At 39.0% G+C, this 23,840-nt stretch overlaps 1 protein-coding gene across 1 annotated transcript in view; it reads left to right on the plus strand.

The window, feature by feature from the left end:
• The window catches only part of MORC1 (MORC family CW-type zinc finger 1), a 177,090-nt gene extending 154,047 nt beyond the window's left edge, over window positions 1-23,043 (plus strand). The window contains 6 exon segments of the mRNA XM_033211353.1: window positions 5,013-5,085; window positions 6,686-6,739; window positions 18,969-19,163; window positions 22,254-22,335; window positions 22,338-22,378; window positions 22,380-23,043. Coding sequence (XP_033067244.1) covers window positions 5,013-5,085; window positions 6,686-6,739; window positions 18,969-19,163; window positions 22,254-22,335; window positions 22,338-22,378; window positions 22,380-22,406 — 472 coding nt within the window. The 3' untranslated portion in view covers window positions 22,407-23,043.
• The last annotated feature ends 797 nt before the right edge of the window (window positions 23,044-23,840 follow it).

Raw genomic sequence — 23,840 nt, forward strand, 5'->3', positions numbered from 1 at the left:
GTGTATTCGTTTGTTGACTTCCCAAATAAAGTAACATCTTTGAAAACAGATTGAATTGTCCCCAGTATGTCTAACATATCAGCATGTATTTAAGTAATACTTTTAATTTAATTGAAAGGGATTCATGTAAAAAGTAGTAAGTAGTATTACTGGATGTTAAAATACTTTTAAATATTGGAGTGCAACTGAGTTAAATTAGTGGTAACTATTAAATTTTATCAGATGATCCTAAATGTTGGAGTAGTATTACATTTCAAATCTCTTTCAATAATAATAATAGCGGCCGGGCGCGGTGGCTCAAACCTGTAATCCCAGCATTTTGGGAGGCCGAGACGGGCAGATCACGAGGTTAGGAGATCGAGACCATCCTGGCTAACACGGTGAAACCCCGTCTCTCCTAAAAAAAAATACAAAAAATTAGCCGGGCGAGGTGGCGGGCGCCTGTAGTCCTAGCTACTCGGGAGGCTGAGGCAGGAGAATGGCGTAAACATGGGAGGCGGAGCTTGTAGTGAGCTGAGATCCGGCCACTGCACTCCAGCCTGGGTGACAGAGCGAGACTCCGCCTCAAAAAAAAAAAAAATAATAATAATAGCAATAATATTAGTAACAATACATATTTGTTATGCACTTACTATATGCTGGGCATAGTCCTAAGGGCTTTGCATATGATAGCTCAGTCATCTTACAACAATCCTATAAATAGACACTTTTATTATCCTCATTTTACAGATGAGAAAACTGAGACATGTAGAGGTTAAGTAATTTGCCTAGCATTATATAACACTTAAGTGGATAGAGCTTAGGTTTGACTTCCTGTCAATCTGACCCCACAGTCCTTGCTCTTAACTGTTGAACTGTAATGCCTTGTTTTGGTTTATTGTTGTGTATGTAAACTTGATAAGGCAGACTCCGTTTATTTCATTTCTATAAAAATATAAACATGCTTTTTGTTGTCTTAGATTTTTAAAATACCAAAAATAAGTTTAAAAAGAAAGTCACTTTTTAACATTTCTGCCAGTTGTTAAAGGAAAAGGCCATGAAAATACATACACTAGCAGTTGAGGTCTGCCAAAAAAACATTATTAGAACTGTGCCATTTCCATTTCATACTAGTCTTTTACTGAGTTGAGGAAGAAAGTTTTGGTCAACCTCCAGTAGGAAGCTTGCTCTTCTCCTTAGCCAGGACTAAGCTAATTAACTAGGTTATTGTTTAAAAAGACAAGCTGGATGACCAGGTAACTCTATGGACTCCTGCCCATGTCTACCACGTTTAGAAAGAGTAGAGTTGTATCATCATGAGCCAAAGATTTTTCTTAGTAAAAATTATTTTGTTGAGAAAGGAATATGACTATGGAGTGAAATGGAAATGGCCCTTAACTGGAACCTTTCAAAGCTTGGCCATGATTTATAGAGATAGTGTTGATTTAGTGGTTCAGCTCACTTAATTGAACTCTATAAAAACTTCAAACTCAAACTTGCAGATATGAATGTGGATTCCACAGAAATTCAGCTGAGATGGGCATCATAGCCAAGATTCTGGATGAAAGTAACAACTTTGGAGATCTTTAGGATATTTATTTCTTGAATTCTTGAGAAGAAAGACAATGTTAAACAAAAATAAATTTCTGATTTTATTATCAACTCTGGGGTTAAAATTCTGAGTAAATGCTTCAAGGGAAGGACTGTTCCTGTTCCTAAGTGGGACAGAAGTCCTATTGAAATGGCAGCACTTGGTTCAGGAGTTGCCCCAGATGCTGCATCTACTTGACGCAGTGGCTCCTAGTGAATGAATGCTGGTTTATTCCTATAATTTTGTGCTTTGTGTCTCCTGGCCCACGTTGAAATGTACTTTATGGATTCATGACTCACTGTGTCTGTTCTAGGGGAAATCTCAAGTTTGAGGATAGAGAGAGGTTAGATAAGATGTATCCTCAAGAACAAAGAAAGTATTGCTGAAGAATATCATTAAAGAAAGGGACTCAAGACAATAAAACTGAAGTAATTTTTAAAGAGTTCTTAAGCATCTACAATCAGACCCTAAGTCTATGATTTTTGGTATCCTATAGGTTTTTACAGAATCTAATTGTTTTCCTGAATTAAATTTGCAGGAGAAGAGAAAGGCCCGTGTGTTTGTGTTTAGAGACTGCAAAGTTGCTGGGTAATTTGTCTTCCTCTCTAGTCAGTCTTACAGACCAGAATCTCCAGGGGAGAAGCGATTTAGGAGCAATCTGATGTAGAAGAGAGTAAAAGGCTCAATACCAGGGAGTCCAGGAGGGAGACAGACATTGAAGGAGGGTACAGGGAACTGACTTGGGCCTGGTGGGGGGGGGGGTGTCTTTAATAGCCAGGAAATCAGAGAAAATAGGAATAATTCCTCAATCAGAGTTTCCATAAAGATTGCATGAAATTATGTGTAGAAAATTATAGCAGTGCTTGGCACAGTTCTAGTACTTTATAAAGAATAGTTGGATTGACTGGGTGCGGTGGCTTACAACTGTAATCCCAGAACTTTGGGAGGCCGAGGTGGGTGGATCACTTAAGCTCAGGAGTTTGAGACCAGCCTGGGCAACATGGCGAAACCGCATCTCTAAAAAAATACAAAAATGAGCTGGGCGTGGCAGCACACGCCTGTAATCCCAGCTACTCAGGTGGCTGAGTTGGGAAGATTGCTTGAGCCCCGGAGGCGGAGGATGCAGTGAGCTGAGATCGCGCACCACTGCAACTCCAGCCTCAGCAACAGAGTGAGACTTAGTCTCAAAAACAAACAAACAAACGCAAAGAAAAAATACTTGAATCTGACCAACTTTTTGGTCAGATATTTTACCAAAGAAAAATACAAAATTCCCTGGTGTATGGTGCCGGTGGCCTGGAATAGTTCCTTCATATGCCCCCATCCACTACACTTGGCTAACTCCCACTCTTCTTTATGGCTACTGAAATATGAGTTAGAGCCCCCTCTTCTGGTCTCCATGATGTACCTTTCTCATTGTCCTCCAAGCATTTATCACGTGGTGTTGGAATAGCTTGCTTTCTTGTCTCTATTTCTCCGCTAGACCAAATCAGTTCAGTAAGATTGTATTGGGTTCCTAGCATCGGGGCATGATGCCAAGCTCTGTGGGGCACTGAAGGTCAAAAGTGTTGTTTTAGTAGGGGTTTAAAGAATGCCTGTGGAATTAATGAGTTGAGAAAATGCAAAATGGCAAAAGGTACTGTGATTTCAGTAAACATGAAATCATGTTTAAAGATGTCTATTATGTGTCTGCTTTTAGAAATAATAGTACATACGTAAGACAGTATTCAGACGATAGATGGTGTTTGCTATAGATTTTGAAATAGAGATGCCAGATTGAAAGTAATCGAGAACTAATCCAGAACTTTTTTCTCTCGCCAACCTTCTCCTTTGGTTTCTCCCCTTCGCTAGTAAATGCTGCCATCTAATATTTATTTGTCTAAGAGCATATTCTTAGGGGATTTCTGATTTGCTGTAAATTTAAAGACAAAAGAATTTATACTCACAATGGAAAGAACTAATACTCTGAAAAGGTTTCAAGCCTGTGGTGGGGAAAGGGATCCTGGATTTGAGGAGTAGCAAGGTTAGTTTGTGTAAAAGCTCTCTCACCCCTCCTGCTCCAACAAAACGGCCATAATGTTGACCCAGGTTGCCTTTCCCAGGAACTCCTGTTGCAACTTTTCTTTCTATGCCATATGATTTCTTCTCATCTCATATACCTGGAAACCCCCGACCCCACTTTTTTAAAATCCCATTCCTACCTCATTCATCTTCTTGCTAGCCAGACAAATAACTCTGAGGAGTGTTGTATGTCATATTTCATGTTTGGGCAATGCCAAGAATTTTCAGCTTTTTGGTTTTAATCCCCTTGAAATTATAAATGTGTATTAATACAAATAATATACTTAAAGTATGAGGAATGTAAATTGTATAAGAAAGAGCTGTTTTGTTTTTGGTATACCATATTATTTTACAACTGGAAACATGTTGTAAATCCCTTAGATAATTTACATGAAGCTCTTGGAACACATCAGCATTAGAATACTATGCAGTTTTAAGATGTGGTGGCTATAAATTTCCAGATCTCATATTCTCCCAGGAATGAAATATGTGTCATATAGGTGATTAATCCTAGAAAAACTGTCACAGTAGAAGGATGGGTGCTACTGCCTTGTGACAAAATGAAGCACCTGTCAGAACAACGGCCACCACTATTTAGAAAGAGCAGGGTCCACATATGATTTCTAAGAGCAGTCTTGGAGTCCCTCATGAAAAAATTACTCTGGAGGCTTAAACTCTTTGGTTTTCTCAGGAAAAAAGTCAATAAGTCTGAGTCAGCCTAGTTTCTTCCAAGAAATTTGCAATGTTGGGTTCTCTGCAGAAGAGAACACTCAACTAGGTACAGGCCTTTCCTGGACTGGTTGTTTATGGACTGCAAGGCCTTGTGAGGTTGGCTGATTTCTTTTATTTTTTCTCCCCTTCCTTCCTCCCTTCCTTCCTTCCTTCCTTCCTTCCTTCTTCCTTCCTTCCTTCCTTCCTTCCTTCCTCCCTCCCTCCCTCCCCTTCCCTCCCTCCCTCCCTCCTTCCTTCCTTCCTTCTCTCTTTCAGTAACCTTTTTATTTTGAGATAAATATATGTTCACGTTAAGTTGTAAGAAATAATGCTGAGAGATCCCCTGCGCCCTTCACCTAGCTTCTTGCAAAACTGTAGAACAGTATCACAATCAGGATATTCACATTGATGCAGTCAAGATATAGACCAGTTCCTTCACCAGAAGGGTCCCTCCTATTGCCTTTTTATAGCTACACTCACCTTCCTCTCCCTAGTCTATGCTTTCTGAAAAACACTTTGATGTCAATTCTAAAAACAAAATGTTTGGGGGTAACTAATATTCGTCTTTGCCAGGATGTTTGATACCCAGGAGACAAATCCAGTTCTGACAGGTGAGTGCTACCTCTGTTATCCTTGTATATTCCCATATCTGCTGTGCTTGTATTCCTAGGGAGATTCTTCTGTATTTTTTTCCTGAGTATCAGCTACCATCAGAATTGGAAGAACCTGCATTAAGTTGTGAGGTGAGTTGTTTTTTATTGTTTTTTTTTTTTTTTTTGGAACTGTGCGGGAATTATAGAATATCCTGAATTTAATCCTCAGTGAAGAAAAATGTAAAGTGTTTCCAATAAGAGGACCTAGAATGGCTTAAGTGAATGAAGATGAGCATCTTTACACCAAATGGTGATTCGTAATTAAACCTAAATTTGAAATCATTGTGACTGTGAGTTACGTAAGGTGGAAAAGATCTTACAGACAGATAGTTGCAGAGATGAAAAGAAACAGGACATCGTCCCTGAGTTCCCTCTCCCCCACCAAAAACAAAGTTTCTGTTCCTTAGATACACCTCATCAGCTGCTTATTATGAGGAGCTGAGCTGCGGATTGGGTAGGTCAGGCACGTTAGGTATCCAAAGCACTCATCTTACTGAAATCACCAAGACATCACTGAGATAGATGAAGAAAATTGTGTCGACCAAACCTCCTCTCAGAAACAGTACCAAACATGATTGGAAAAAAAACTTCCAACAGCTACTTGGGGTGCAAAGAGTAAGCCTCACATCTATTGGCTATGCTTGAGTAGTAGTAGTCTACAAAGGGCTCCCGCAGGGCTGCGGTGAAGTTGAGTGAGGTGCGCATGCCTGACAAGCAAGCTGCTCAGCAGAAGTGGAGGGAAGAGCTGCCTAGTGCGGGAGGGTGGGAGATCTCTTCTCCATCTCCATGCTCACTGTTGCCTGTGGAGACGATGGATATACTTGGTATATACTTATATACTGAAAACAGCACAAATTATGAATGCAAGAGGGACTATATGAGTCTGATCCTGGGCACCCTCCCAAATTTTCTAGTCTGTAATCATTGTTTCTGCCTCTTTACCCTCTACTCTCACCTCATCCTCTCCCATGGGGCTTCTGATTCCACAGCTGAACTATGACTGTTCTTGTCAGGGCCACCTCTTGATAAGTGCAGTGTCACTTTTACCTGACCTGTCAGAGGCCTTCAACCCGGGTGACCACTTTCACCTTGAAGCACCTTCTTTTTATAGCTCCCTTGACTGCACACTGCCCATTTTTTTGCTTTCCTCTCTCCCATCTTCTTTGCGGCAGCTCCTATTGTACGTGGTTTCTCAGTGTTGGCATGTCTGAAGGCTTGTTCCTGGGCCACTTTCTTTTCTCTATTAAATGCTATTTGTGGGTGAGCTCATCTAATCTCTAACACTAAAACATTAATACTACCCCCCACATGCCAGTGACTTCCCCATCTGTTTTTCTGGCACTCCCTTCCAAGAAACCCAGACTCCAGCTGCCCTCTTGACATCTCCCTTTGAATATTTATTATTTTATCGCTTCATTTTTCTTCACCTTGATTTCTGTATCTGCACAGTTTTTTTAACTGTGCTGTATTCATTTATGTATGCTCACTTAATTCTTTTTTGGAAGGAAGCAAAGTATAATTTAGTTAATTAATTTAATGAGACTCAGACTTAAAAGGCGCATGGTACCAATGTTGGCCAGTTCTAGACTTTGATGCTTTTTATACTGAATGCTTGCATGATATAACTCTGCTGTAGACAGCAAATTCTCTAAAAGCTAATATCCTGTTCTATTATCATTTATGAAAACAGCTGGAGCAGTGCCCAGAGCATATAAACAAAAAGCTGAAAATGTGTTTCAACCAGGTAAGTGTCCTTTCAGTATCACCATTTATATTCTAAATGATCCTGTGTTCCAAAGGATAAATACTGTACATTTCCAAATGTTAGGTTTGAAAGGAAATCAAATTTGCATTCACTTATCGAGACTTAGATTAATGTATAGCATATCAGATGTCATAAAGCAACATCTTTTTGAATTTTAAAATACTAACATTTCTATAACATAAAGCTATGAAACACTTGGAGTAGGACTGTATCTTGAATAGGAAACAGGACAGCCTGAGCTTTTAAGAAATATTTTCACTGAATCCTCAAAATGCTAGACTGAAGCATAAATTTTAAAGTTTTAAATTATTTCAAACAATTTGATATCTCTGAGTTTTTTAAGTACCTTAGCAATAGTTTTTTAAGTTAGTGATTTTTCCATTCTAAAAGTAGACATAAAGGTAATTAATGCTAATCTAAGAAGTAAAAACAGTTTTTAAAAATTCATCCATAGCCTCAAACCATTCCAAGATCACTGATACTAATATTTTTGTGTATTTCCTTACAACCTTTCTCTTTCTCTGGGTAGATTTTTTTTAACAGTTATCAAATAATGCTGTGTATCTGGTCCTTAAGGATTTCCTGGGGGAGAAAGAGTCCAGAGTAGCCTTCAGTTCTACTACAGAAATATCTCAAAAAATCATACGCCCTCAAATCCCTTATTTTACTCTTAAAAAAAAAAAAACCCTGGGACTCCAAGTTGTGAACTTGGCCAAGCTGACATAGGGGATGAATGTTAGAGCCAGGATGGCCATGAAGGTTCCCAGATTCATCGCACAGGCCAGAGTAGCCAAGACTGAAATGTTGGGTCTTTGTTGACACTTTACCTGTGCTTTGTCACCTAGCCACCAGCTCCATCATTAGTGCAAACATTAGCATCTTCTTCTGTATGCTTATGTTTACAGCCATCTTTGGAAAGCTCTCATAACATGAAAATCTGTAAAGATTAAGAGGTGACTGGCACTTCTTGGAGTTGTGCAAAGAATGACTCTGAGCAGAGACACTGCCTCATAGTTTTTATAGGTAATGGAGTACATTCACATTTTATCTTAGCCAAAAGTCCAAGAAGCAGTTATAATAGAAGACATCTGAATATTCTTCTTTTATAATTGAAAAAGAATGGTGAAGTAAGTTCCCCAAAGACATACGACGAGGCAAACTTGACAAGTAGAACCTAAACCATATTCTTTCTTACAAAGACTGTATCACATGGTATTTAAAGTTCAGACTGGGCCTAAATTTAACAACCCTTGTTGATAGGTTTGCCTTTGATGTTTCTATCAACTGGATGGTGATAAACAACTGGAAATGAAAGGGGAGGTGTAGTTATTGGTCTCCCATTACTGTTCAACTAAAAAGTGAATTTATTTTCTGAGTAACATTTTGCTGAAAAAGTAGTAACTGAACATTTTCAGTTTGAAGAGTTACTTGTCAACATTTCCTAACAAGAATAAAAGACAAAGTTTACTTTCAGTATATTTTGATGCTGTCCTACCACTAATATTATTTTCATCAATAATGTAAAACTGGGATTAATTGATTGAGAGCCACTAGAGCCAGGCACTGAACTAGGTCTTTTCTGCATTAACTCATTTATCCTCACAACTTTGGTAGGTAGGTACCACTATCTCTTTCAGTAATGAGGAAATAGAGATTCAGAAAAATAATATTCCAGTGTCATGATCAGATTCAGAATTGGAACCCTGATTTTCCCACTCCAAAGTTCTTTTCATTCTACTTTTGTTTTCAACTTTTTTTGCCCACCCCCTCTATTTTTGTGTTGCTTGTTTTTGTCTTGAAATAGGATCTTGCTACATTGCCCAGGCTGGTCTTGAACTCAGGGGTTCAAGCAATCCTCCTGGCTTAGCCTCAGAGTGGCTAGGATTACAGGCTTGTACCACCACACCTGGCTATTTCATCTTATTCTCATCCAGACTTTAATACTTCATCTTTGTGATAGAGGTCACATGTATTACTTGCAGTAAGTATATTACAACTTCTCAGCCTGTTGGTGTAGAAGAATTATTTTTAACTGACTGGAGACCTGACATTACATCATGAGACATATATGGAGGAGATGCTGACAGTGATGTATTTATGTGGGGTGTGTGTGGTAGACGGGTTGGCTTGTTGAGCCACCAGGAATTCATTGTCCCAACTGAAAGTCTGTGGCAGTCAGCTTGAGGAGCTTATCAGTAAGGCTCCTGGATCTTCCTGTAGCTCTCCATTTACTGGCTAGGGGACTCTGATTTGAATACACTGTAAAACTTAGAAATGTGCTAAGAATTATACTGTCATATAGCTGTTTATCCAAGCTTATATATACCCTTTTATATCTGCCTCTAAATATTTTTATTTTATTTTATTTTATTATTATTATACTTTAAGTTCTAGGGTACATGTGCATAACATGCAGGTTTGTTACATATGTATACTTGTGCCATGTTGGTGTGCTGCACCCATCAACTCGTCAGCACCCATCAACTCGTCATTTACATCAGGTACAACTCCCAATGCAATCACTCCCCTCCCCGCTCCCCGCTCCCCATGATAGGCCCTGGTGTGTGATGTTCCCCTTCCCGAGTCCAAGTGATCTCATTGTTCAGTTCCCACCTATGAGTGAGAACATGCGGTGTTTGGTTTTCTGTTCTTGTGATAGTTTGCTGAGAATGATGGTTTCCAGCTGCATCCATGTCCCTACAAAGGACACAAACTCATCCTTTTTTATGGCTGCATAGTATTCCATGGTGTATATGTGCCACATTTTCTTAATCCAGTATGTCACTGATGGACATTTGGGTTGGTTCCAAGTCTTTGCTATTGTGAATAGTGCCGCCATAAACATATGTGTGCATGTGTTTTTATAGCAGCATGATTTATAATCCTTTGGGTATATACCCAGTAATGGGATGGCTGGGTCATATGGTACTTCTAGTTCTAGGTCCTTGAGGAATCACCATGCTGTTTTCCATAATGATTGAACTAGTTTACAATCCCACCAACAGTGTAAAAGTGTTCCTATTTCTCCACATCCTCTTCAGCACTTGTTGTTTCCTGACTTTTTAATGATTGCCATTCTAAGTGGTGTGAGATGGTATCTCATTGTGGTTTTGATTTGCATTTCTCTGATGGCCAGTGATGATGAGCATTTTTTGATGTGTCTGTTGGCTGTATGAATGTCTTCTTTTGAGAAATGTCTGTTCATATCCTTTGCCCGCTTTTTGATGGGGTTGTTTTTTTCTTGTAAATTTGTTTGAGTTCTTTGTAGGTTCTGGATATTAGCCCTTTGTCTGATGAGTAGATTGCAAAAATTTTCTCCCACTCTATGGGTTGCCTGTTCACTCTGATGGTAGTTTCTTTTGCTGTGCAGAAGCTCTTTAGTTTAATTAGATCCCATTTGTCAATTTTGGCTTCTGCTGCCGTTGCTTTTGGTGTTTTAGACATGAAGTCCTTGCCCATGCCTATGTCCTGAATGGTATTACCTAGGTTTTCTTCTAGGGTTTTTATGGTATTAGGTCTAACATTTAAGTCTCTTATCCATCTTGAATTAATTTTCATATAAGGAGTAAGGAAAGGATCCAGTTTCAGCTTTCTACTTATGGCTAGCCAGTTTTCCCAGCACCATTTATTAAATAGGGAATCCTTTCCCCATTTCTTGTTTTTGTTAGGTTTGTCAAAGATCAGATGGCTGTAGATGTGTGGTATTATTTCTGAGGGCTCTGTTCTGTTCCATTGGTCTATATCTCTGTTTTGGTACCAGTACTATGCTGTTTTGGTTACTGTAGCCTTGTAGTATAGTTTGAAGTCAGGTAGCATGATGCCTCCAGCTTTGTTCTTTTGACTTAGGATTGTCTTGGCAATGCGGGCTCTTTTTTGGTTCCATATGAACTTTAAAGCAGTTTTTTCCAATTCTGTGAAGAAAGTCATTGGTAGCTTGATGGGGATGGCATTGAATCTATAAATGACCTTGGGCAGTATGGCCATTTTCATGATACTGATTCTTCCTATCCATGAGCATGGTATGTTCTTCCATTTGTTTGTGTCCTCTTTGATTTCACTGAGCAGTGGTTTGTAGTTCTCCTTGAAGAGGTCCTTGACATCCCTTGTAAGTTGGATTCCTAGGTATTTTATTCTCTTTGAAGCAATTGTGAATGGAAGTTCATTCATGATTTGGCTCTCTGTTTGACTGTTACTAGTGTATAAGAATGCTTGTGATTTTTGCACATTAATTTTGTATCCTGAGACTTTGCTGAAGTTGCTTATCAGCTTAAGGAGATTTTGGGCTGAGACAATGGGGTTTTCTAAATATACAATCATGTCATCTGCAAACAGAGACAATTTGACTTCTTCTTTTCCTAATTGAATACCCTTTATTTCTTTCTCTTGCCTGATTGCCCTAGCCATAACTTCCAACACTATGTTGAATAGGAGTGGTGAGAGAGGGCATCCCTGTCTTGTGCCAGTTTTCAAAGGGAATTTTTCCAGTTTTTGCCTATTCAGTATGATATTGGGTGTGGGTATGTCATAAATAGCTCTTATTATTTTGAGATACATTCCATCAATACCGAATTTATTGAGTGTTTTTAGCATGAAGGGCTGTTGAATTTTGTCAAAGGCCTTTTCTGCATTTATTGAGATAATCATGTGGTTTTTGTCTTTGGTTCTGTTTATATGCTGGATTACGTTTATTGATTTGCGTATATTGAACCAACCTTGCATCCCAGGGATGAAGCCCACTTGATCATGGTGGATAAGCTTTTTGATGTGCTGCTGGATCCAGTTTGCCAGTATTTTATTGAGGATTTTTGCATCGATGTTCATCAGGGATATTGGTCTAAAATTCTCTTTTTTTGTTGTGTCTCTGCCAGGCTTTGGTATCAGGATGATGTTGGCCTCATAAAATGAGTTAGGGAGGATTCCCTCTTTTTCTATTGATTGGAATAGTTTCAGAAGGAATGGTACCAGCTCCTCCTTGTACCTCTGGTAGAATTCAGCTGTGAATCCATCTGGTCCTGGACTTTTTTTGGTTGGTAGGCTATTAATTATTGCCTCAATTGCAGAGCCTGCTATTGGTCTATTCAGGGATTCAGCTTCTTCCTGGTGTAGTCTTGGGAGAGTGTAAGTGTCCAGGAAATTATCCATTTCTTCTAGATTTTCCAGTTTCTTTGCGTAGAGGTGTTTACAGTATTCTCTGATGGTAGTTTGTATTTCTGTGGAGTCGGTGGTGATATCCCCTTTATCATTTTTTATTGCATCTATTTGATTCCTCTCTCTTTTCTTCTTTATTAGTCTTGCTAGCAGTCTGTCAATTTTGTTGATCTTTTCAAAAACCCAACTCCTGGATTCATTGATTTTTTAGAGGGTTTTTTGTATCTCTATCTCCTTCAGTTCTGCTCTGATCTTAGTTATTTCTTGCCTTCTGCTAGCTTTTGAATGTGTTTGCTCTTGCTTCTCTAGTTCTTTTAATTGTGATGTTAGAGTGTCAATTTTAGATCTTTCCAGCTTTCTCTTGTGGGCATTTAGTGCTATAAATTTCCCTCTACACACTGCTTTAAATGTGTCCTAGAGATTCTGGTATGTTGTATCTTTGTTCTCATTGGTTTGAAAGAACATCTTTATTTCTGCCTTCATTTCGTTATGTACCCAGTAGTCATTCAGGAGCAGGTTATTCAGTTTCCATGTAGTTGAGTGGTTTGATTGAGTTTCTTAGTCCTGAGTTCTAGTTTGATTGCACTGTGGTCTGATAGACAGTTTGTTATAATTTCTGTTCTTGTACATTTGCTGAGGAGTGCTTTACTTCCAACTATGTGGTCAATTTTGGAGTAAGTGTGATGTGGTGCTGAGAAGAATGTATATTCTGATGATTTGGGGTGGCGAGTTCTGTAGATGTCTATTAGGTCTGCTTGCTGCAGAGATGAGTTCAATTCCTGGATATCCTTGTTAACTTTGTGTCTCGTTGATCTGTCTAATGTTGACAGTGGGGTGTTGAAGTCTCCCATTATTATTGTATGGGAGTCTAAGTCTCTTTGTAAGTCTCTAAGGACTTGCTTTATGAATCTGGGTGCTCCTGTATTGAGTGCATATATATTTAGGATAGTTAGCTCTTCCTGTTGAATTGATCCCTTTACCATTATGTAATGGCCTTCTTTGTCTCTTTTGATCTTTGATGGTTTAAAGTCTGTTTTATCAGAGACTAGGATTGCAACCCCTGCTTTTTTTTGTTCTCCATTTGCTTGGTAGATCTTCCTTCCATCCCTTTATTTTGAGCCTATGTATGTCTCTGCATGTGAGATGGGTCTCCTGAATACAGCAGACTGATGGGTCTTGACTCTTTATCCAGTTTGCCAGTCTGTGTCTTTTAATTGGAGCATTTAGTCCATTTATATTTAAGGTTAATATTGTTATGTGTGAACTTGATCTTGCCATTATGATATTAACTGGTTATTTTGCTTGTTAGTTGATGTAGTTTCTTCTTAGCCTCGATGGTCGTTACATTTTGGCATGTTTTTGCAATGGCTGGTACCGGTTGTTCCTTTCCATGTTTAGTGCTTCCTTCAGGGTCTCATGTAAGGCAGGCCTGGTGGTGACAAAATCTCTAAGCATTTGCTTATCTGTAAAGGATTTTATTTCTCCTTCACTTATGAAACTTAGTTTGGCTGGATATGAAATTCTGGGTTTAAAATTCTTTTCTTTAAGAACGTTGAATATTGGCCCCCACTGTCTTCTGGCTTGTAGAGTTTCTGCCGAGAGATCTGCTGTTAGTCTGATGGGCTTCCCTTTGTGGGTAACCCGACCTTTCTCTCTGGCCGCCCTTAAGATTTTTTCCTTCATTTCAACTTTGGTGAATCTGGCAATTATGTGCCTTGGAGTTGCTCTTCTCGATGAGTATCTTTGTGGCGTTCTCTGTATTTCCTGAATTTGAATGTTGGCCTGCCCTACTAGGTTGGGGAAGTTCTCCTGGATGATATCCTGAAGAGTGTTTTCCAACTTGGTTCCGTTTTCCCCCTCACTTTCAGGCACCCCAATCAGATGCAGATTTGGTCTTTTTACATAATCCCATACTTCTTGCAGGCTTTGTTCATTTCTTTTTCTTCTTTTTTCTTTTGGTTTCTCTTCTCGCTTCATTTCATTCATTTGATCCTCAATTGCTGATATTCTTTCTTCCAGTTGATCGAGTCAGTTACTGAAGCTTGTGCATTTGTCACGTATTTCTCGTGTCATGGTTTTCATCTCTGTCATTTCGTTTATGACCTTCTTTGCATTAATTAGTCTAGCTGTCAATTCTTCCACTCTTTTTTCAAGATTTTTAGTTTCTTTGGCGCTGGGTACGTAATTCCTCCTTTAGCTCTGAGAAGTTTGATGGACTGAAGCCTTCTTCTCTCATCTCATCAAAGTCCTTCTCCGACCAGCTTTGATCCGTTGCTGGTGAAGGGCTGCGCTCCTTTGCAGGGGGAGATGCGCTCTTATTTTTTGAATTTCCAGCTTTTCTGCCCTGCTTTTTCCCCATCTTTGTGGTTTTATCTGCCTCTGGTCTTTGATGATGGTGACGTACTGATGGGGTTTTGGTGTGGGTGTCCTTCTTGTTTGTTAGTTTTCCTTCTAACAGTCAGGACCCTCAGCTGTAGGTCTGTTGGAGATTGCTTGAGGTCCACTCCAGACCCTGTTTGCCTGGGTATCAGCAGCAGAGGCTGCAGAAGATAGAATATTGCTGCACAGCGAGAGTACCTGTCTGATTCTTGCTTTGGAAGCTTCCTCTCAGGGGTTCACTCCACCGTGTGAGGTGTGGGCTGTCAGTCTGCCCCTAGTGGGGGATGTTTCCCAGTTAGACTGCTCAGGGATCAGGGACCCACTTGAGCAGGCAGTCTGTCCGTTCTCAGATCTCAACCTCCATGTTGGGAGATCCACTGCTCTCTTCAAAGCTGTCAGAGTTGTTTACGTCTGCAGAGGTTTCTGCTTTTTGTTGTTGTTGTTGTTGTTGTGTTGTTTAGCTGTGCCCTCTCCTCAGAGGTGGAGTCTACAGAGACAGGCAGGCCTCTTTGAGCTGCTGTGAGCTCCACCCAGTTCGAGCTTCCCCGCGGCTTTGTTTACCTACTTAAGCCTCAGCAATGGCGGGCGCCCCTCCCCCAGCCTTGCTGCTGTCTTGCCGTTAGATCGCAGACTGCTGTGCTAGCAATGAGGGAGGCTCTGTGGGTGTGGGACCCTCCCGGCCAGGTGTGAGATAAAATCTCCTGGTGTGCCCGTTTGCTAAGACCCTTGGTAAAGCGCAGTATTGGGGTGGGAGTTACCCAGTTTTCCAGGTGTTGTGTGTCTCATTTCCCCTGGCTAGGAAAGGCATTCCCTTCCCCCTTTCGCTTCCCAGGTGAGGCGATGCCTCGCCCTGCTTCAGCTCTCGCTGGTCGGGCTGCAGCGGCTGACCAGCACCGATTGTCCAGCACTCCCTAGTGAGATGTACCCAGTACCTCAGTTGAAAATGCAGAAACCACCTGTCTTCTGTGTTGCTCACGCTGGGAGCTGGAGACTGGAGTTGTTCCTATTCGGCCATCTTGCTCCGCCCCCCTGCCTCTAAATATTTTTTCCAACGTCTACACCATTAGTAATGGAGCCAGAGTGAATAAGATACGTGTTTATTCAGGGTGAACAGTGTTAGTGTAGATGATGAGCAGTATCCCCTTAACATGCAGGGCAAGTCGGGTTCAAAAAATCAAAGCAAGATAAACAGTCAGGAGACCAGAAGTTCCTGTTGAAATGAGATCTTGTAAGCGAAACACAGAACAACTTGACTGAAGGTGTGTACATTTAATGAAGAGAGCCACATCACAGCATAGGAGAAACTTACATAAGTCACATGCTTCCTTGGTCACAACCGTGGTTTTCATAACTACTATTGTAGTAGTAGCTGATTCGTAATGGCATTGGTGGTCCTGCATCACCTGACTCAAACCATCATCTTTTATTCGTTCCTCAGAAGCCGTCTGTTCCAGCTAAAATGAGTGCCCCAAAGTTGTTCCAACTTACTTACACTGGTCTACCCCTGAGCCTTTTCCCTCCTGATATTCCCCAAAATACTCCTATCCACTCTCCCAATACACAGTCGGCCTCTTGAAATCCTTCCCCATTGAGCTTGGTCAATATTATCTTTTACGTGAAGACTCTCAGTTTCTCCATGAGAGATTAATCTTGACCTCTCTGTGTTCTGGGAGAAAGTTAAAACTTTGTTTAGCATTAATTAACATTTCTACCTTGTAATAGTTTATTATATTTCATTTTCTCCTCAGTTAGATGATAGAATCCTTGAAGTTAATAATCCTGTCATCAAACTCTATATTCTAGCAGCATGCAACCAGTGCCTTTGAATGCATCTGGATCTTCATAGTTACATGTTGAATCACAGTCGACTGTTTCTGCTTTAGTGCCTGCCAACATAAACACTTAAATGAATATTCCTGTTTGTATGCTACAAAATCTATAGATGTTGTAGGCCTTCCTTACTTTGCACAAACTCATTACAATTTTGGAGCTGCGAAACTGCTAGAGCTCCTGCTCTTTGAATTCAAGGCAGAAAATTAAAATCTCAGTTAAATATCCTTTCTTTCAAATCCTAATTCCATTCTGAATTAACGTAGTTCGGAAAGAATTTGGTTTGTGATCTGCAGATACCTCTACAAGAGTGGGTTTAACCAGCAGAACTAAGCCTCTCATCTTGCTACAATTATTTTCTCACCTTAATTAAAATGTTAACACAAAAAAAAGCTAATACAACTAGATGTCCTTTTACACTGAGCTTGAAAAGTTGTCAAAATGGTTACCTTTCATAGAAACTTCCTGGAGAGGTTAGCAGAACCTCCTGGAGAGCAAGGCAGGAGAGTAAACCAAAAAGCTGGCCTGTAGTATTTGACAAAAACATAGTTTACTGGTTACTAAAAGGTAAACTTTCAGAGACTGAATGACTTTGTAGTGTACTATATTAAACATTCTTGATCTCATCTCATATTAATAGTGTCGAGGCTTTTTGTTTTTGCTTCTTTCTTTTAATTTCAAAATAATTATAGATTCATAGGAAGTTGCAAAAACAGTACAGAGAGGTCCTGTGTACTCATCGCCCGGTTTCCTCCAGTACATAATTATGCATAATTATGGTACGATATCAAAACGAGGAAATTGAATTTGGTAAAATGTGTATGTATAGTTCTATGTCATTTCATCATACATGGAAGTTTGTATAACCATTACCGAAATCAGGATGCAGAATTCTCATTACCATAAGTATCTCCCTTATGCTGCCTTTTTATAGTCATATCCACTCAGCCCTTCCACAGTCAACTCTAACTCCTGGCATCCACTAATCTGTTCTCCATCTCTATCGCTTTGTCTTTTCAGGAATGCTGTAGAAATTGAATCATATGTATGTGTCATTTGACAATTGCCTTGTTATTCAGCATCACTTCAGGTCCATTTAAGTGTGTCAATAGCAGGTTCCTTTTTATGGCTGATTTGAGCAATACTGTTGTTTTTTCAAATAATATTTCCATAATGTTTGCCATCTTTGATATTTATCTTTGATTTGTTTTGGTTTATTTTACTGTGGCTTTTATTTTTATGCAAAAAGTGTTTTCTGACTATTATTCAGCATGGCAAAAGCTATAACATTCTAGAGTTCTGAAAACTGTAAGTGGCTAGTGACATGTGAACTGTATGTAACGCTGTTCTCCTTATTCCAGCTGAGTTGGATTATTCCTCCTACTCCACCTTCAGGCAGTAGATGTCTCTCCCTGGGTTTGCCTGCAGCCTCTATAGGAAGCATCTATGAAGCTTCCTGGCGGAGGTGGTGGTTGCCTTAGTTTTAAGGCATCAGCTTATAGGTTGAATTAAAGATGTTCAAAAGTGGATTCCCTTCCAGGATCTTTAAATGTAGCCTGGGTTTCAAGGCAGGATTTACCCATGTGTTTGAAATTCCCTTGCTGTGAGTGCTGCATTATCTGCTGTCCTGAATCCCTGCTATTTAGTGCCTTACTTGTGGGCACAAGGTCCTTATCTTCCATAAGATTTATTTGCACACTTGTATTATCTCATGCTGTAGACTAGAGAGTTCTTGAGGGCAAAGACTGTACCTTATATATCTCCACATCATCTATAATCAAATGCAGTGCTTTCAAGTTAGGAACTAGTTAGTGAATATTTATTAAACAGAATTTCCTATATGTAGGGATTTTCACTTGCTTGTGTAAAGGATTTTGTAGAAAAAGGGGAAACTTGTGAAGTCAGTGAATGCTAAAGGAGATGATGTGGACATCAGAGAAGGGTCTGCACATAGTCAATGTAGTGGAGGGTCTGAAGAGGGAAAGGTAGGCCCAAAAGACAAATGAGGTTACTTTACAACTTTCTTGGCAACCCAGTAATATTAGAACACAGAAATCTCCTTATTACATAAACATCCAAATGCTTATCAAAGTGGGATTTGCCCGGTATCTCTTTTCTCAGAATATCACTTGGCCTTCTAGAAATGTTTATACAAGCAATTAATGTCATTCTGAAACTGAAGCATTTGGCCTCTCCATTACCTCTTTCTACTTCATGAGTGCCTCAGGCACAGCATGAAATTTTGGAAAACAACCAAGATTCTTCAATTAATGAGGGTCATATACATAACTGCCTGTACTTTTTGTATCATGGTAAGGAACCCCAAGAGAGTGAGAACAGGAATTCCTCTTTATGTAGTTTCTGTGCTTTCTGGATGCTACAGCCTTGCCTTACAAGTAACACTACATCATCTGCCAGACAGCCCCAAGTGGTGGGCCATTCTGTCATTGCCTGTGAATTATTGGTGCTGCGGAGAGAGAGTCACAGGCACCTGCTCACTTTGTGCCTTAATTAATCTGGTGATCACCATTGGGAGAACAGATTCAACCTTTATGAGGTTTCTTCTTCATTCCAGAGCAGAGGTCTCCAAGCTCACGGTCATGTGTCTCTTTCCTCCTCATAATTACATTTACTGAAATATTTTACATTTTTCTCTTCTAAGTCTTCCATCAGAGTGTATGTAAGTTCCTTAAGGGTATCAACATTTCCTAAATTTAGACCACCTGTAGTACTTACCTACAAAATTGACACTTGGTACATGTAGGCAGTTGGAATATGAAATTGTCTAGTGATACTAGGGGGAAAGTAATATTTTAAAAACATGCTAAAACTGTTTTTAAAACATTCCCAGATACAGAATACTTATATGGTCCAATATGAAAAAAAAATAAAGAGGAAATTGCAGTCCATTATCTATGATTCCAATACAAGAGGCATACATAATGAAATCTCTCTGGGGCAATGTGAAAATAAAAGAAAAATCTCTGAGGATAAGCTGAAGAATCTTCGTATAAAACTGGTACTGTTGTTGCAGAAACTTCAAGCGGTGAGTGAAAAAGTTGTATTTGACAGTAGGAGTAGACTCTACGGAACGAGAACTCATCTAACTTCTCTTAACATTGTCATTCACTTACTGACCTGGACAAGTCACTTAAGTCAGCCTTTTCTCTCCACATAAGGATTTCAAAAGCCTAAATAAATGAATTGTGAAAGCATATATTAGAACATGTAGAAACTCTGTGTTCTTTCGTATCACATGGTAGTGTTTCAGTGACGATTATTGTTTCACTAACAAGTAAACTAGAAAGACCAAAGAAATTCTGTATCCTAGAGATTGAATACCACTTCCTGACTATTAAACAAGTTTATAAAATAATTGACGTTCATAATAGCAAATCCACATTTGGCTAAGAAAAACTGAAAGAATAATCATTTACTACGACTCTGCCAAACCTCTAGGTTCTTAAGCAGCAGCCAGAGTAACCATACTAATTTAATTTACTGTATTCATAAAGTTTGGTAGGCAGGTGAAGGGCTTCAGCCAGCAGAGTATGAAACTCTTTTGCCTAGTCTCAGTGGAGAGGCACTTAAAGGGCTCCTGCCCAAATGTATTACTCTCATCCCCCCACATGAAAGTTCTGTTTCACAGTCTCTGATTGCCAGAGCCACTGCAGTAGAGTACAGCAGAGAATCAAGATGAGGGACCCAGAGCAGATAGAGGTGGGGCAGGCACATGAAGAAGCCGAGCATGGAAATAATGTAGCATCCTGGAAGAAGTTTAGTCCACCAGGCAGAGGATAATAGCCAAAAGATCAGATTATATCTAACAGGACGAGAAGTGCTTTGTGTCAGGGTCACAGGGCATTCTTCAGGGTCAGCGAATATTTGGAAGTCAAGGTAAATATCAGCATCATTGTAATCCATCTGTAGGAACAGTATCCCAGTCAAAAGCTGGAACTCAGTACAATCCAGCCTTGTTAGAGCAAATCTATGGTAGAGGGAGTAAAGCTGAAGCACATTTTATGGAACCAGAGAAGAGATGCGGAGGCGAGGTTAATGGTGCTAGACACTTAGTGCTGGGATTGCTTCTGAAAGGCCCTTCCTAAAAAATCCTCTTATCTATCCGCTCAGTTGGAGAGTTAGTTGATCCCATAGTTGGGCCCAAGGGAATGAGATTTAGATCAGTCAGCCAAGAGGGAACATTAAAGGGGAGCTCAAGCAGTTTGTGGAAAAATGGGATTAAAAGCTAAAAGTAAAAATGTAAACTTTATTTTTCAACATAATCTCCATCAAGGTCAAGACACTTATGTAAACAATGGCAGCAGCCTTTTAGTCCATCTCTAAAGATCTAAAGTTCTTGGAATTTAACCATGTCAATGCAGTCTTTTTTACGTTATTAAAGAAAAATGGATGCCCTTTACAGATTTTTTTTAAAGATTTTTTAAAAAGAAGTCAGAAGGAGTCAGATCAGGACAATAAGGTATGCCTAATGATTTCCTGTCAAAACTCTCACAAAATTGCCCTTGTTTGATGAGAGGAATAAGCAGGAACATTGTCATGGTGGAAGAGGACTCTCTGATGAATCTTTCCCAGGCGTTTTTCTATGAAAGCTTTGGCTAACTTGCTCAAAACACCATTATAATAAGCTGGTGTTATTGTTCTTTGGCCCTCAAGAAAGTCAACAAGCAAAATGCCCTGGGTATCCCAAAAAACTGTTGTCATGACCTTTGCTCTTGACCGACCACTGTTGCTTTGACTGGACCTCTTCCACCTCTAGGTAGCCATTGCTTTGTCTTCAGGATCATACTTGCAAAGCCACATTTCATCTCCTGTTACAGTTTTTTGAAGAAATCCTTCAGGATCGTGATCCCATTTATCTAAAATTTCCATTGAAAGCTTTGCTCTTATCTGCAGCTGATCTAGGCACAATGGTTTTGGCACCCACTGAGTGGAAAGTTTGCTCAGGTTTAATTTTTCAGTCAGAATTGTGTTAGCTGAACTACTTGAGATGTCTGTGGTGTTGGCGATTGTTTCTGCTATTAATTATCCATCTTCTCCAGTAAGAGCATGAACAAGATTAACTTTTTCCTTGCAAAGGGATGTGGACAGTCTGACACTGCCAGCTTCCTCTTCAACATCATCTCATCCGTTCTCAAGTTATCCATGTATAAACTGCTGATTTCTCTGTTTTTAAAAATTACTTGCCATAGTCCTATAGCTCCCTGAGTAATCTCATCCTTCTGTTATAGGCTCTCTGTTGGGGATATTGTCCCCATAAACTTTTCATAAAGCGTGAATAATTTTGCCATTCTTCCACCCAAGCTTCACCATACATTTGATCTTTGTTCTTGCTTCAATTGCAGCAGAATTCATGTTGGTCTGATAGTGGCTTCTTTCAAACTGGCCATCTTATCCTTTTAGTGCCTCAAACTACATCCTGGTCCAATATGTCATAACAACTTAGTGTGAGTTTATTTTTGTTCAAAAATTTTGAAATCCGTGCCTACGTAGTTTTTTCATAATATGCATTTTCCATGAACTTTTTGAAGACCCCCCCTCCCCCCCCCACACACACACGTCTAACTGTTCATTGGATCAAGAAGCCCAGGAAAGGAGAGCATGAAATCGCCTCAACAGGGAGCTGAGTAAAAGAGAGAAAGGGAGGACAAGGAGAAGGAGACAGACCAGGGTAGTAAAGCCAAGAGCTGAGGGAAGAGACACTGCAATGGAAATAGAAGAAACAGAGAAGACAAAATTTGGCTTCTTGTCTATTTTTTGCCTATAAGACTAAAGATTCGTTAATTTTAAAAATAGGAGATGACAGCCTGTAACAGAGAAGGATGAGATTAGACTGAGGGGGCTTTAGGAATATAGCAAGTAATTTTTTAAAAAGAGAAAAAACAGTTGTACTAACTTCCACTAAAGAATAAAAAAATGAACCAAGTTTCTAACCACTTGTTAGCATAAAATGACATTAAATGAGAAAACATTTTGAAAGGTTAAAAGCATGATTCAAATGTAAGGTGGCTTTTGTTGCAGCATGCGTCATAGGGAAGACTGTTAGGAAGCTGCCCAAATTACAGGAATAAGCTCTACAGCTTCGTTCCCTGGTGTGACTGTTGCTTCTCTTTTCCAGGGTGGTCCAGAAGGTGACCTGGAGCAGATTGACGCTTATTTAGAAGCTTTGCTTAAAGAAGATAATCCCCTCCTCCAGAACAATTTAAAGTAACTACAGATACAAGACATAGACTCCCTTTAGAAAAAAAATGAAAAGACTCCTGAAAATTAAGTCAGAGAAGGTATTCCCTTTTAAAAAATGCTGATAAGAAAATTGGAAGATTCTTTTAAAATTTTTTCTTTTTTGTTGTTACTGTAAAGTCTATTCTGTTTAACAATAAGAAATAAGAAATTTTTTTCAAATAAGAAAATTGTACACTCTAGAAATGGAGACCAATTTACAATTTATATATTCCCTAATCCTATTGTCTAAATCTTCCTCTTCTTTCAGAAATATTAATAATATTTAGAGTTCTCTAATTTTCTTGTGAGCTACTGAAAAAAATGAAAATTTCAAGCTTAAATTTTGTTATTCCTTAAAATATTGTTATTGTAATTTTGTTATTCCTTAAAAAAATTTAAAAGCAGATGTTTTCAAAATCAATATGCAAAGGACTACAGACTCACCTCCTCTTGAAGATGTTGAAAAAGAAAGACTTTATGCCCTTTCTCCACTATAGCCGACACTCAGTAAAGCAGAAAATACAAATCCTCTCAAAACTGAGATATAGCTTATATAATTTTATTATTTTGTCATAGTAAAATAATAAATCTCCTAAGCATAATATGTATACATATTACACATATGTAAAAATTGTTGTTTTACATTTACATATACATAAAGAAGCATGTTTTTACACTTTTCTTGATAAGTGGTTGTTTTTTTTGTTCAGAAATGTCTGAAACTTTAGACAAAAACAATAAAACATTTAATATTCATTTGTGAAACTGTATAATTTTAATTTATGTATATGAACATAGCAAAAGCCTGGAACATGGAAATGGAATATGGTAAACTCTTTATTTCATTTTTGCCTTTAGCCACTTTTAAGTACTCTTCTCAAGAGGCATGTTTTTACCAGTTACTTGTAAATCTATCCGCAATCAATATCTGTAAAACCATATATATCATGATATAGTTATAGCTACGGATGTAATAGCATCCAAAAGATGGGGCTGTTGCTTTTTCCATTCAATATACCTTCAAGACCATTCCATATTGAGATCAGTACATGTAATAATACATATATATCGAGAGATAATGAGATAACCTCTCATTATCTTCAACTGCTCCTTATTATTTCATTCAACGGAAATACTAAATCTGTTTAACCATTTCCTTATCAATGCATGTTTAGGTTTTTATTGTTCGTTTGGATTTACATATGCACAACAGTGAATATCCTTATAAATTTGTTCACACAGGTACAATTATGTCTGTCAAATGTCTCAGCAAACGAATTGCTGGATCAAAGGGTATATGCATTTTATTATGAATAGATATTGCCTGATAGCACTTTGAAAAAATTGTGTTAGTCTACACTCCTACAGCAGTGAGTTCCTGTTTCCTCACACCTTCACCTACCTGGTGGATTACCAGACTTTCTTATCTTGCTGATCAAACAGGTGAAAAGTGGTATATCCTTGTAGTTTGAACATACATTTC

This window comes from Trachypithecus francoisi, unplaced genomic scaffold, assembly GCF_009764315.1.
Source record: "Trachypithecus francoisi isolate TF-2019V2 unplaced genomic scaffold, Tfra_2.0 Lachesis_group0, whole genome shotgun sequence".
NCBI classification, from domain to species: domain Eukaryota; kingdom Metazoa; phylum Chordata; class Mammalia; order Primates; family Cercopithecidae; genus Trachypithecus; species Trachypithecus francoisi.